Below are 14,138 nucleotides of genomic sequence, written 5' to 3'. Positions count from 1 at the left end.
CATAGTGCAGAGCCTAACTTGTTCAGGTTTGTTTTCCCAACCGTACTTGGGTACATGTGGGTGGAATGGCCGGCTAGCTGCCGTGCTGAGCTTCCAGTCTCGGAGACTTGAAGTTCCTGACCTGTTGCAGACAAAATGGTGGTGGAATTAATGAGCATTTAGGGGTGGTTTGGTCTAATCTCTCACCATCAGAATGTCCTACAAATGAGTATAAAACTTTAGGCATGTTCAAAACCAGAAGTGAAAATTAACCGTTGTTGACACCATTTCTCTCTGCTCGAGACAAACTTCCAAGGGCTTTGGAAGGTTCATTGGCTTTTAAGGATAAAACCAGTTTTTTTTTTTCCTTCCCTTGTCTGTCTTGCTACAGCACTGGGCACAATGGAGGCCTGTGACTAGAAGACCTAGATATTGCAAAAAGATTTACAGTACTTGGTCTTGTTGGTACATTCAGCAAGTGGGATGGTGATTTTATTTAAGCAACTTCATGTTTCTGTTCAGATAATGCTGTTCTTCATTCTGTGAGCTTATTTTTCATAAGATTATTCTGTTTGATTTTTGTGGTCCTGTCCAGAGAGGTACGTTCTTTCTCTATGAAATGAGCAAATGCAAGGCTGTACCTGGTTGTACTTCAATGACAGTAGGTTATTAAACACTTCAGCGATGTTAATAGGTACACCAGGCTGTATTAACACTTACATGTACTTTGAATGTGTTAATGCAGGTTAAATTCCAGTTGAGCAGTGAGGGGGAACTTCAGTTCCTCTTGCAAGTGTGCAGACCTGCTCCTGGGTGCCTCGGCGGCTATTTGAGAGGAGAAATACGCTGACCTGTCTGTGATGAGTGTATTAGTTGCAGGGTATTTATTTTATTAGTGAGACCTTGTGATACATGGTTGGAAAGCGTGCTGCCATTTGGAAATGAGCCAGCCAAGCATCCAGCGCAGCAAACAGCATGGTTACTAAATGCCCAGAAATATTAAATTCAAAGGTTGTTTCCTGCTGCTTGTTTCATGTTGGCCTTTGGAGGAATGGCTTCATCTCTTCTGTGAGTGTTTCTGCTGGTTGGCCCTCGCTGGCGTGCTGAGGCTCCACCTTGGATGTTCACGTCACTCCTGTGTTTGATCATTGCTTTTAGGACGTAGAAAACTCCCAACTTTGCCTAGTTCCGTGCAGTGCAATTATTGTATTGATTAGGACTCAAGAATTTGGGAGCAAGTTGCGATCGTGAGACTGGATTGCCGGTCCTTTGGCTTTTCATAGCATTGGAGTGGTTGAAAGCGAGCAAAGTGCATGCGTCTTCCCTCGGACATTTTTCATACCGCTTTCATTACAGCACATAACTGCAGAGCTACCTAATCTCTATGTGCTTTTCCCAGAAGCAAAAATATTGGATCACCAGAAATGCCAGCTATTCTTAGCGGTATTTCTCTGGGATCCTTCAAATGTAAAAAACACCTTAAAAACCCTGCTTTATTCAGCAATTTCTACAGTAATTAACTAGGCAGAAGATCATGCAAATTCTTTCCAGACTTACTATCCACAAGAAAAATATTGGGGTTTGGTTTACAGTTCGTAGAAGACGAAAGCCTTTGCCGTTTCTTGTCCAGCAATATCTAGATTTAAGGCACCTCTGCAAGAGGCTGCTGGGAGCCCTTATCCTGAGAGTCTGCACTGCAGAAATGCTTTAATTGCAGGGGCAGCTTGGACTGGAGCCTGCAGTTTCTTCAAGATCAATGCAGAAAAAGCAGAAAACCCCAAGGAAATGGGGATTAAGTAGCTGCTCGTTTGTGAGACACCGAAATCAAGAGGTGCTTGCCTGGACTGGGGGTCCCTTGGGTGCCAGCTGGAAGGGCGATGGGAAACTGAAAGGGGAGGGAGGCAGTGGACAGCCAGGCTGCCCACCCAAGCGCCTTTGGAAGCGAAGCTCTTACTGCTGGCTTGTTTAATGATAAATACCCTCAAGCCGCTAACGAGTTACTGATTCAGTGACTGTGTGAGGCTGAGGATGAGGAAGGAGGCAGAAGAATGATGGAGGGCAATTCCACTGCTGGATCCTTTACGCCCTCGCAGCAGTTCAGCATTGCTGACCTTGTTGTCGTAGTGGTTTATTTTTCCTTAAACGTTGCAGTGGGAATATGGGTAAGAATATTTTCTCTTGTTCCCTTTCTGCTTTCTGAGTAAGTTTTTTTTTTTTTTTCAGGGCTGGCTTTTCTGCGTGCAATCTTTTGAAAATCTCTATTATTTTCTTGTTGTAGTTTGCACTTGTTACGTATTTTGTGTGTTGTCCTGCATTTGCTCTGTTTTGTTGTACAAACCCTCCGCCCCTTTCGCTCCCTACAGAAAGACTCCTATAGCCTGGGAACAAGGTGGAATTAACCACGGCACAAACGTTTCACCCGGCCTCCGGTCTGCTGGGTGTAAGCAGGTCTGCCGCTTGTCTATTAAAGGGTGTTGAGACAAATGCCCTGCTTAACAGAAAAAGCCCTCGGCTACCCACAGTTTCAGACAAAGGTTCTCCAAAGCCATTTATTCTGCCTTGCAGAAAAATCGTAGCCAAAGCTGGGCCCTATTAGCCAGCCTGTCTGCTCGGGATGGCGGTAGGATGGGCGCATCCTCCGTGCTTCCCCCTCTCGGGGTGCCTCCTTTGCTATTCATGGCTCCAGGTACTTGGGGTGCAGCCACCGTTTCGTGTAATTAAGCTTGAGGTGCAGAGCTCCCATTAATTATCCCGAGTCTCCTGTCTCTTGGCTTCTTGTCTGGGAGACTTGGTTTCTTGCTTTCTTGGTGCCTTGTCTGGGTTTGTAGGGAAAGGGTGCTCTGTGCTGATCTTTTCTCCTCCCAGTCTTCCTGCAGGGTGAACAGGAACACCGTCAGTGGCTATTTCCTTGCTGGCAGAGACATGGCATGGTGGCCAGTAAGTAGAGATCTCTGTCCCTCTTGTGACACCCTGGGCAGCAGGGACATCCCACCAAATTCCCTCTTCTGCGCCCCTGCTTTCTCCACTGCCTGCCCACACTTTCCCCCACCCTGTATACCTCCTTCTGCCAGGATTCGTGTCTTTTGAGCTGCGTTTCCCTTCTCATTGCATGAAGGGTGCTGGAGCCCACCCGGTTTGTTGGGTCTCCTCGTAGGCTGCTCTGAACTTGAGCAGGGGTCGTTGGAGTCAAACATCTATCTCCACCAGCCCTGTGTGCTCCTGGTGGCTCCAACAAGACGTGGGTGTCCCAAGTTTCTTTTCTCCCTCCTCTTATTTCAGTATGATCTTGACAAACTGGTTGTAGGTCTTTCGCATGTCTGGCACTGGCTGCTTGCGCAGGGCCACCTCCGGGCAGGGTGCGTGGCCACCGTGGCAAATGCAGCAACGTGTGGTTCCTCCTCATCCTCCTGAAGACAAGAAAGTCCAGCCAAAACCCACCGGGGATGCCCAGATGAGCTGAACGCGCTCGAGCGCTTGTTGCTGGGGCTCATGCCTACCTGGATTGGAGTCTGTTAAGGGTTTTTCTTGCAAATACGTAGACGTCCCTCATCACACGCGGTGCATCTTCGGCCACACTTTGCTTTTAGAAGTGGCGGGGAGGTCTGCGCTCTGCTGCTCCTGTTCAGACATTATTTTTGCCACCTCCTGTTACCGAGTTATCCCCTCGGGGCTGCGCTGCTGGGGAAGCACCAAAGCTGGTCCAGCTGGTGGGACTGCCGTGCCAAGCCGTGGGGAGCCGGCGGCCGGGCACCCCGCCTGTGAGCACCCACAGCACCTCCCCTGCTCCTCCGCAGATCGGTGCCTCTCTCTTTGCCAGCAGCGAAGGCTCGGGGCTCTTCATCGGGCTGGCCGGGACCGGTGCTGCCGGGGGAATTGCTGTCACTGGCTTCGAGTGGAATGTAAGAAACGTGTCGCGTTATTAAGAAAATGAGTTTCTCGAGCCGTGTCGCAGCAGATGGCCCATTTCACAGCAGCTTCACGCAATGTCTCGAAAGGCTTGGGAGGAGTTGTGCAGGGGGTAATTAATGCAACCCTGCTAACTCAGCTTCTCCAGCTCATGTCTAGTGCATGTACAGTGAGTTTGGAGTCAACTCAGGTCCACGTGCTCAGGGAAAAGGACATTTCAGAGCAGAGCTTCCCCGTCCAGCCCCTCCATGACCCCGACAGGGAGATGGCTGAATAGGTCACCCATTCCCTGCTTCCCTCCACGTTGTATCCAAAGTCCTTGGGTTCTGCAGCAAAAATATGGCATTGGGCTTGCTTGGTGCTTGAGGAGTTAGTGGGAAATGTCTGGTCAGGAGCTGAAGGGCTGAGGGGAGCGGGCTCCTGCAGACGGGGGTGCCGGGGGGGTTGTCCACCATGACCTTGTCCCCCCCTGCCTGCCACGTGAAGCCATTTAGGGATGTAAACGTGCACTTGAGGGTGAGCCAGGGCTGGCTCAGGAGCGGTGGACAGGGTCTAGCACTGCAGTCAACATTGAGCTGCAGCAGGATCAGTGTTTTTTCTGGCTGTGCCGTGTTCCTCCTTCCCAACAGGCGACTTATGCTCTTCTGGCGCTAGCCTGGGTGTTCGTGCCGGTTTACATCTCATCTGGGGTACGTACAGCTGCCCTGAGCCTGCTGTGGGGAACACGGCCCCGGCCAGGTCCCCTGCTCCCCGGAGGGCTGTCACCACTGTCCTTTGAGACTCCTAAGCCCTGTTCTGGGAATGCAGCTGTCCCCTTGCCTTCCCTGGGACCATCCCCAGAGGAGGGGGCCTGGACAGGGCAATGATCACTCTCTTTCCCCCCTGGCAGATTGTCACGATGCCGGAGTATCTCCAGCGAAGGTTTGGAGGGGAGAGGATCAGGATGTACCTCTCTGGCCTGTCGCTCCTGCTCTCCATCTTCACCAAAATCTCTGTGAGTAGCTCCCGCTCAACTCTGTGACAAACCCACGACTGATTCCCAGCAAGCGAAATGTTATTTTGGGGCTCAAACCTTGTGTAGCCAAGGCAGGGGAGAGCAGCTGCTGCAGGATGCTCCAAGAGGGAGCAGGACAAGAGGTGGGAATTCCTGGGCAGATGCTGTCTGCGACACCTCGTGCATTTGTAGGTAGATCCGGCAGTGATACTCATGTCTGGGTGGCCCTGACAGATGCGTGGCTGTGTGTCAGGATTCTCAAACTCACGGTGCACTCGCCTTGTAGCAGAGGTTGTGGGTGAAACGTGCTTGGAGGCTGGGTTGTATCGTCTGGGTTTTTCTCCATGCTCCAGCAGTGATGCTTTCCAGCATCCCAGAGGGACCCGGCAGAGCTGGGGACTGAAGTGGGAATGCATTCCTTGCTTTAAGGCATGCAGGTTTTCTGAGGAAAGGAAGCCTTGCTGCAGCTATAAGATGCCCAAGACTGTACAGAGAAAGTGCCTGATTTTCAGGGACTCTTCCACAGGGATGTTTCCCCCACATTTTGGCCTCATTCACAGTTCCCTGTGTGCAGCCTCCGTTCCTGCTGCCCTCTCGGTAGCCGTGAGAAGAGTTTATCCGAGGTAAAACAGCTAAAAAGCCTGTGACACCAGGCCTAGGGCAAGCAGGAGAGAGCCGGGCACAGACAGCCCTGGGGGGGCTGGAGACAGCGAGACAGAGATCAAGAGCAAACAGCTCAGAAACGATCTGGAGGAGAAAACCTGCCGGAGGGAGCAATCCTGCACCACCGCCTCTGTCGGAGCAGGCGGATCTGACCTGGGGTCTGCTAGGGCTTCTGCGTTTCACCGCCTAAAAGAAATATGCTTTTGCAGGTGACTGGCTGCAAGAAATGTGTTTTTGCATGTGGCTGGCTGCAGAAGTGGCTGGCTGCAGGGCAGGAAGGCCGGTGCCGGAGCGTGTTTCCCCACGGCGAGGCGCTCAGCGCCTGCCGCTGCGTTCTCCAGCTCCGTGCTTCGCAAACACCAGCTTGGCTGGATGCAGTCATCGCTCCCTGGGCGGCATTTCTGCCTTCTCCCTGGTGGCTTTGCAACCCCAGGCCCTGGGCTGAGCTGTGGGGGGGGGATCCTCCGGGTCCCCCTCCGAGGGATGCAGAGGATGGAGCAGACTGCAAACAGTGCTGGCCGTGCACATCCATCAGCGCGTAATGCGAAGGGAGAGGCTGAACCCGCGTCGGACAGACCCCCGTGCTGCGTGATGTGATGTCCCCAGCTTCAGGAGACCCCCGTCTCCTTCCCGTGAGCTGCTCTTTGACCTTGGGCAAGGCACTACGCTTTGGATTTAAAAGGCGGGTTGCAGGGGAGATGGCAGCCCTTCCCGTGTTCCTGCTGATGAAGGGCTTTCAGCGTGGCAGAGGTGATGCTGGTGATTCCGTCGGTGCAGCTGCCAGCTGTATCTCCCCCCACAAAACCATGTCCTGTCATGCTGGAGGGCGTTCTCCCCATAAAACTGATATTCTTTATACCTTTATTGTTTATGGTGTTGAAAGTGCTATGGCATTTCTCCTGAAATCAGCCTGGTGGCTCCAGGAGCACCAGTTCAGTTTGCAGGTTTGGGGAGTGACGCTTTGATTATTCCCCGATTTTCCTAATGTCCAGTAAACTCTTGTTACTTACTCCCCTCCTGTGTGCTGCTCAGGAGACATCTCTCCCCTGCTCCTGACAAAGACCCAGCAGGAGCTCGAGGGAGATGCTGGAGCATCCGTGTCTGTGGTGTTGGTCCCTGGGATCTGTGTGAATCCCTGCTGGCGTTTAAAAGGAAAGGTTGGAAGCTGGGATAGGATTTCTGGTGGTGTAGTTCTTGCCGGTCTGAATTTGAAGAAAGAAATTACCGGTAGTTTGAGGGCTGGTTGCCTTTGAGTCTCTTTCCAGACTATCACAGACGTCCCCTCTTCTCTTACAAAACCGTTCCCTACCATGCCATGGGCATGTGCTTGGTCCCTTTGGTCTCCAGCGTCTCCATGGCTTTGCCCAGAAGGGATGGGTGTCCTACAAGTTCATTCTTAGCTTGGGAGACCGTTGTGGTGTCACCCCTTGCCTAACACCAGATGAACCTGTAGATGACCTCTGCCCAGTGCCTGCACCGATGGGAACTTCTGCGGTTCTCTTGGCCCTTCTCAGCCCAGCCTTGTGTTTGGAGCTGGTGGACACTCCCAAACGTCTCTTCCTGTGCCTTTTCTCAGCCAGTGCTATAGTTGCTTTGGTCTGCTGAGTTTTCTCTGATCTCTGAGTCACGCAGGATGCAACAGAAAAGGAATCAGCCTAATAAGGGGATTATCTTGGTATCTGGCTCCATTCATGGTAAATCTCACAAACAATGGTTGTTTCCAGCAGTGGGTTGGGATGAATGTCTGCAGACACACGGGGCGTTGCCAAACTGGCCCAATGTCCTGTCCCCGGTGGTGGCTGCAGCGGGGAGCGTGGGACCAGAGTGCGAAACTCGGAGAAATTAGGCCGTGCTGTCTCTCAGCGGGGGTTTCCTTTGGTCCTTACTGGGGGCTGCCTCGAAGCCTGGGACTAGCTGGGCTTTTCCTGCCTCCTCTCCCTGCAGACGTTGTGTTTATGGATGGCGCTCCACGTTCTCCCGAGCTGAGACATGGTGTCGGTGCTCCTCCCTTGGCTCTTCTTTTGGGGCAGAAGGTATGCCAGTCTCTCCACTCCTGGAATTTACCCTTTGGTGGACCCCAGCCTTCTGTGTTTCATGGCTGGGTGCAGCGGGGCAGCCCAGAGTCCTGCTGAGAGATTGTGTCCCCCCGGCTAGGAACACGTGAGGAGTTGTGCAGGCGTCCTAGCCTTGGTAAAGAGCCCCTGGAGACTCCTCTGTACCCTGGGCAACTTGTTCTACTGAGACTTCGGCTTCACCAACTGTTAAATCCAAGCTGTCTCTAAAGCCAGCTTTCATTGGGAAGGCATTAACGATGTTGGGTAAGAACCAGTTTCCAAGTGAGGTCACCGGTGGAGGCAGGGTTCTCACTGGATTATGAGGCCTGACTTCAAAGGCTTCTCCTCTCCTTTTACAGTTGAAAGGACTTATTTTATGAATAGGTCATGCCTGGTTTTAATTAGCTTGTTTTTGTATTTGGGATGTCTTATTAACGACTCAGTCACATGCGCTTTTATTTTTTCCCACCCTAGCAGAATTACCAGGAAGGGAGGTGGAGATACCTCTGCTTCCTCATAGCAAAGGCTTAGACTCATTTGCAGACGACTGCAAAAATGATTAAGCATTGAGAAAGTCAGGAGAAGCAGTTATGAAATATCTTGTCCAGGGCTGAGTCTTCACAGCTGGGCTCTGGGGAAGGGTTGCTGGAGAAGAGACAGTCACAGGGCGGCATGACTTTCTGGCTGGTGCTGAGATGACAAATGATGGATCCCTCCAAGGGACACTAGGAGCTCCGGAAAATGTCAAGGATGCTTGGCTGGCACTGTGCTAAGGCGGCTCAAAATATTTTGCGTTCCCACTTCAGGTTGCGTTGGGAGGAGATGGCTGAGGGCCCTTGGTTGGGGCTTTTCTGCCTCGCAGCTGAAGCTTGCACTGCACGAACGGCTTAGTTGTCCTCTTGTAGGGCTGTTTGGTGGTCTCTGTGGTATCAAGCTGTGGTTGGATTGCATTTGTGGTGGAAAGGCATCAGAGGAGCCACTGGCAGAGGTTTTGGCATGGTTGCCCACGAGTTGGTTCCTCTTCAGCAGGACATTCCAGGGCTGAATTGCCTCTCGGTGCTGGCAAGGGCTGTCCCAGAGACACAGCCAAGCCCAAGTGCAGCTGAGGACACATGGTACCCCCCTTGGGAATGCTGGGCATGACTGTGGTGTAAAGCCTGGTCCAGATGTTATGGAACAGTCCCTGAATTAGGATGCTCAAGATCATGGTGTAAGTGCTCTTCTGGTTGGTTTGATTTGTGATTTAATCCACGTTATGCCTAATGGTGTGGGCTCATCTGCCGGGGAACGGGCTTTCATGTTGTGCTGAAGCTGGGTGTGTGCTCACCTACTGGGTTTTCTGGCTGACGGAGCCCTGCTAGGTGGCACAAACCTTGGTTCTCCCATTGCGTAATCCTGCGTGGCCCCTCTCCATCACCTAATGACGGTCCTCAGCTCCTGCGTTGCGAGCTTGCTGGAGCAGCGCTGGGAGGAGGGAGGGCAGAGTTAGGGGAAGGAGGTGCGATATGGGAAATGGCACCGGTCCTCCACGTTACTAATCCCAAGCGACTGCTGCCGCATGACCGGGCAAGAAAGTCCTGCTGTTTGGGGGATGGTTTCTGGGAGGTGTGTGAAGAAAGATGTCAAATCAGAGCTGATGTCCTGGCTGTGGGAAGCTGTCATGGCTCCGGGCGAGGGCGTGGAGTCGGCTCGTCTTGCCTTTTCCTGCCTCTTCTGGCCTCGTTTCCTTCTCCAAACAAGGTCTTTGTGAAGATACCCCAGCTGAGCGCTGGGGATGGCTGGATCTCAGCTGTGGGTGGAGACTTGGTGGTAGCATGGGCACTGCCTGCTGCGCCTGGTCCTTTGCTCCCACGGCATCAGTGCTTTTGTTGGAGGAGGTCCCCCAGCTCCCTCTGAGTCTCTGCTTTACATTACATTCCCACGAGACCATGACCCGACCTCCTTGTGTGGGTCCAGCTCTCCCACAGGCGGGAAACAGTGGTCACTTTTGGGATGTCAATCATCTCGAGGGAGTTTGGCAGCTGAGTGAGCTGCAGGCCTGCGCACGCTCCTCTGGGCAGAGGCACACTCCTGGCATCCCTGTGGGACGTGACGTGGGCGCAGGAGATGCTGGGGCTGGTGGAGACAGCGTGTTGGACGTGGAGTCGGTCTGTCTTTCTGTGGCCAAGCAGAAGCCCCAAACCTCTTCCAGGGGGTTTGCCGGGGGGCTGCAAAGGTCAGGGAACGTGTTGGAGGATGCATTTGTGCTGGTCCATGCTGGGGCGCAGGACCCCTGGGCTGCTGCTTCTCCGTCGGGGCTGAGAGCAACTTCTGCCACTTGCCCATGCCTTGGTTTCCCCATCTGTGCAAAACCAGGAGGAGATATTTTTCCCCAGAGATGCTCAGCAAGAGGTGTCTTGTTGCTGGGGCAAGGCTCAGGAATGGCAATCCTGGGGGTCTTGCGCTCTATGCTGGGGCTGCCCACGTGTGCTCCTCACTGTGGAGTGGCTGCAAAGGTTGAAATGCTGCTGCAGCCCCCAGGGAGCAGGGCAGCACCTTGCTCTGCCCCACTAGCACCCACCTGAGCACCGCTAAATGGCTCAAGCGACGTGGCGCAGAGCTGCCCCATCCATCACTAAAGGCATTGCAGGTACCAGCGAGCACCTTCAAAACTCCCTGCACCTGGGAGGAGATCCCCTCTTGCCCCCAGCAGCATTTTTAGGCTCGCTGCCGCCCTCCTGACCGGTCTGACGGCCCGGACCGTTTTGCTGCAGCTGGGGAGGGGGGAGCTGGTCCTTGGCAGCCTCCTTGTAGGCAGCACGGGTGCCAGGACGGCGAATCCTGCCAAGCAGAACGTGAAATACCAGCTACAGCCGCCCCCGTGCATCGGCCCCGCAGGGGCTGTTGGGGTGCAGAAACAGCACGGGTGTGCTGGGCTGGGGGGGTGGCTTGGGCTGCCTCCAGGGAGCACCCAAGGGTGCTGGTGTTCTGGGGGAGCACAGCCCCTCGGTTGGTACCAGGTGCCCCGTCTCCAGGGCTCTGCAGAAAGCATGGTGAGATGCCACCTGGAGAGCAGGGCACTGCCATCGGTGGAAGGAACTGGAGGTACTTGGGGCAGCAAGGAGGTAGCTCAGGTCAGGGTGTGATCCTGTAACGGGCTGAGTATCTCTAATTCCACGCTTTGCTCTCAAAGGCTGCGGCAGCACTGATGCCCCAAGGCATCCCATTTCTGACCCTTACATCCCAGTGTCTGCATCCAGCTGAGCCCAGTTGCAAGTGACTGCTGGAGCTGTTTGCCCTGCTCTTTGGGGGAAGGTGGCCTGTGACACCCATCTGCAGAGGTGACACGGCCACCCACGTGGGACCCCGGGCTTCAGCACTGGCTTCAGGATGTGTCCTCCTGGCACGTGCAGTACAATGTCCTTGCTGTACCCGCAGTGTTGACCGTTTCCCTGCCGTGCTGCTCTTGCAACAGCCCTTGGGTGCTGTCTAGACAAGTGAATGTCACCCATCCCAGCCCCTGTGTTTCTTCTTCCACGCACAGACGGACCTGTACTCGGGTGCCCTCTTCGTGCAAGTCTGCCTGGGCTGGGACCTTTACCTCTCCACCGTCCTGATGCTGGTGGTCACGGGGCTCTACACCATTGCGGGTAGGTTGCTCAGCATCTGCTGGCCTCAATCTTTCTTCTTTGGTTGAACCACACCACTTACACTCCTGTTTTTATTCTATTTTTTTTTTTTTTTTTTTTTTGCTCCTGGAAGGTCTTTGAGGATTTATACTAATGGGGTTCATATTCCCTGCCCTATCCAGCCACTATCTGAGCATCAGCTCAGGCAATGACTCGATGCATGACCCCTCCTTTGTCATTATGGCTTTTCATTTGTAATAACTCCTCCTCCATCATGTAGTTAAATGCTTTCTTTTGTGTGTACCTATTTGTAACAGCAATAATCAGGGCTTCTCCTATTACAGGACTATTACTATAGAATCTACAACCTGAGAGCCCTTTACCCAACTCATTTCCTTCCCACTTGCCCTGCCTGCAATGCAACTTGCTGCCCTTCCTCTGGAAAGCTTTCGGGAATATTTCTTGCCCATGCTTCCCTGTTGTGGGACCAGCTATTTTTGTGCACTGTCAATCCATACGGTTCTTCTGTGATCCAGAGGAGATGAGGGTTTGGAGCTGGAGTTGGAAATTGTGGGTTTCGGGCTTGCAGTCCCTCTCTTGGACCGCAGGACCGTGTATCCCTGCCAGCCCTTTCGGTTATTATTTTGGCTGGGACGTTCCCTTCCCTGGTAGTGCCAGTGGAGACACCCGGCAGTAAATTCTCCCTCACTATCTCGTCCCAGCCATCAAAACGGGAAACAGTTTAAGTATATCTGAAACATGGTGGATTTTGCAAGGCTTTGGTTTTAAGCAAATCCCATCTCAGTTTTTTTCCTGCCCACAAGGCTTGTTGTGAAGTAAGGCATTTCAGCGTGAGCTCAGGCAGAGGGTGTGATCATTGCATCACCCTGATCCTGAGAACATCTCTCCAAATCCCAGTCATGGCTGGGGAGGGTGCAGCCCTGAATTCCCGGGATGTGACTAGGTGACTGGGGTTGAAACTGGTTCAATTTTTGACCCATTTTCTCTAGCTCCGCTACTTTTTAATACTTTTTTTTGGTGTGCTGAGTAATTGTTTTCTGGCTAGGTAAGCAGGTCCTGGGTTTGCAACAGGTCCGGAGGGAGAGCTTGGGATGGAAAGGGAGAAATGCTGCTGGCTGGATGGCCAAGGGGGACCCCGCTAAGCATCAGGTGCTGGAAAAATAAAACCGTAGGGTTGGGAGGAGAGCTGAGGGATGTACGAAGGGGAGAGCCGGTATGATGTTAGGGAGAGGTGGGATGAATGATGAGATCATCCTGAATGCCATCAGCTTGCTAGAGCATCCGAAGAGCCAGGGCTGGGGCTGGCCGGCATCCTCCCAACTGCATGGGGACGTGGGGCTGCATCCCTCCCCTCCTGCCACCCCTCGGCTCCCCTTCTGTGCCCCAGCTGAGATTGCAGCCCCCGCGGTTATCGGCTGCTCCCCCCACCCCATCTGCGGGGGGTGCTGTGGCCCCTCGACACCAGACCCACCGAGGAGCTGTTCCCCCTTCACGCTCCCACTTGCAGCCCCCCATCACCGCAGCGTCGGCAGGACAAGGCAGGTGACAGGCACGTCCCCGCGAGCGCGGGCAGCTTTATTGGGACTTCATGACCGAGCTGAGCCCGAAGCTGGCAGCGCTCCCGACGCTGTGCATCGCTCTCGTGCAGGGGGGTTGGCGGCCGTCATCTACACCGATGCGCTGCAGACGCTCATCATGGTCCTCGGAGCCATCGTGCTGGCGGTGAAAGGTAAGAGCTGGGACAGCACAGATCCTCCTTTCAGGGGGACCATCTCTCCCCACTCGGGCAGTCTTGGAAATAAATAAGAAGACAGTCTGAGCAATTCGGTGGCCAAGATGCCCAGCAGGACTTTGGCCCATAGCAATCGCCTAAAGAAAGTCTGTGGTCCCCCTGTGTCCCCTCTGCTTCCCCTACATGCCTTTCCTCTGGGTGAAGATGCCGTGAAGCATCCCCCTGGTGTCCCATGTGGGGCTGTCCCCAGCACTGGTGACCCTCCCGTGGTCATCGCTGCTCTGCATGTTTGCCTCTAGTCCATGCGCTCCGAGAGACTGATCAAGCATTTGACAGCAAAGCAGCGTTTCCAGTTTTGCTCCGGGAAACTTGCAGCAGCGTTGCGGTGGGGTCTTCAGACAGGATCCCACTGCACGGGGACATGCATGGCAGAAGGTGGTGCCGGTATGAGGCACCGCTGCAGGGGTTTGCCTGGGGATGCAGAGCACGGTGCCGTGCCTTCCTCCTGGTTGGAGTGAGCAGGGTTTATCACCAGTCCTTTCTGAACACTCAGCACTGTTGTGTCTCCGTACTTTTAACCGCAGAGTACCCTTGCAAGGCTGGGAGCTTTCATCAGCCTTGTTCTGCCATCGGGGCTCTTGGCCCTGAGGAGTAGGAGGCAAAAAGTCAGGTCCCAGCTTCAAAGGCAGGCGTTTAACTACAGAGGACGATTTCCAGAGGCACTCCTGAGATGATTTCCACCATCTCCTGAAGAAGTCTGCTTAGGCGGGCAGGTAGGAAAGGCTTTGACCCAGTGTCGCACAGGAGCTCTGCTGTGGAGGTGGGAACAGCTCCAAACCTGCAGGCAGCCCGGTCCCGCGGCTGCTCCCCTGTGCAAAAGCAGAGCTTGCTCCTGGGCGAGCCCTGTACGCAGCAAGATATATTTACAAAAACCAAATGAAAGGACAGATACTTCCTGGAGAAGTGACAATAACACTAACTAACCCAGCAGAAGCAAGGAGCTGCGCCGGGCAGAGGAGCACGCTGCCTGTCCAAGCAGATCTGAGCGGCAGCCGCAGCCTTTGCGTTAGATGAGGTGCTTGGATGTTGCTGATCATTGTCTGAAGCTGTAGTTGGCCATGGGGCTCTCTGCGGCTTGTGTCTGGTAGGCTTGGCTGGGTGCAGCAACTCAGAGCCAGACT

At 53.8% G+C, this 14,138-nt stretch overlaps 1 protein-coding gene across 4 annotated transcripts in view; it reads left to right on the top strand.

The window, feature by feature from the left end:
* Positions 1 to 2,027: 2,027 nt before the first annotated feature.
* SLC5A10 (solute carrier family 5 member 10) overlaps positions 2,028 to 14,138 on the top strand; it is a 41,630-nt gene continuing 29,519 nt past the window's right edge. For 2 of the 4 annotated variants that reach the window (XM_052772567.1, XM_052772564.1), the window contains exons 1-7: positions 2,031 to 2,141; positions 2,845 to 2,916; positions 3,774 to 3,878; positions 4,515 to 4,574; positions 4,775 to 4,879; positions 11,120 to 11,225; positions 12,874 to 12,954. In XM_052772567.1, the coding sequence (XP_052628527.1) occupies positions 2,031 to 2,141; positions 2,845 to 2,916; positions 3,774 to 3,878; positions 4,515 to 4,574; positions 4,775 to 4,879; positions 11,120 to 11,225; positions 12,874 to 12,954 (640 nt within the window). Of the gene's footprint in view, positions 2,142 to 2,844; positions 2,917 to 3,773; positions 3,879 to 4,514; positions 4,575 to 4,774; positions 4,880 to 11,119; positions 11,226 to 12,873; positions 12,955 to 14,138 lie in introns of all 4 variants that reach the window. The other 2 variants (XM_052772565.1, XM_052772566.1) reach the window with 2 other exon arrangements.

This window comes from Harpia harpyja, chromosome 21 (assembly GCF_026419915.1).
Source record: "Harpia harpyja isolate bHarHar1 chromosome 21, bHarHar1 primary haplotype, whole genome shotgun sequence".
Classification (NCBI taxonomy): domain Eukaryota; kingdom Metazoa; phylum Chordata; class Aves; order Accipitriformes; family Accipitridae; genus Harpia; species Harpia harpyja.
The sequence above is the reverse complement of the archived record's forward strand: the minus strand, read 5'-3'. Positions and strand labels throughout refer to the sequence as shown.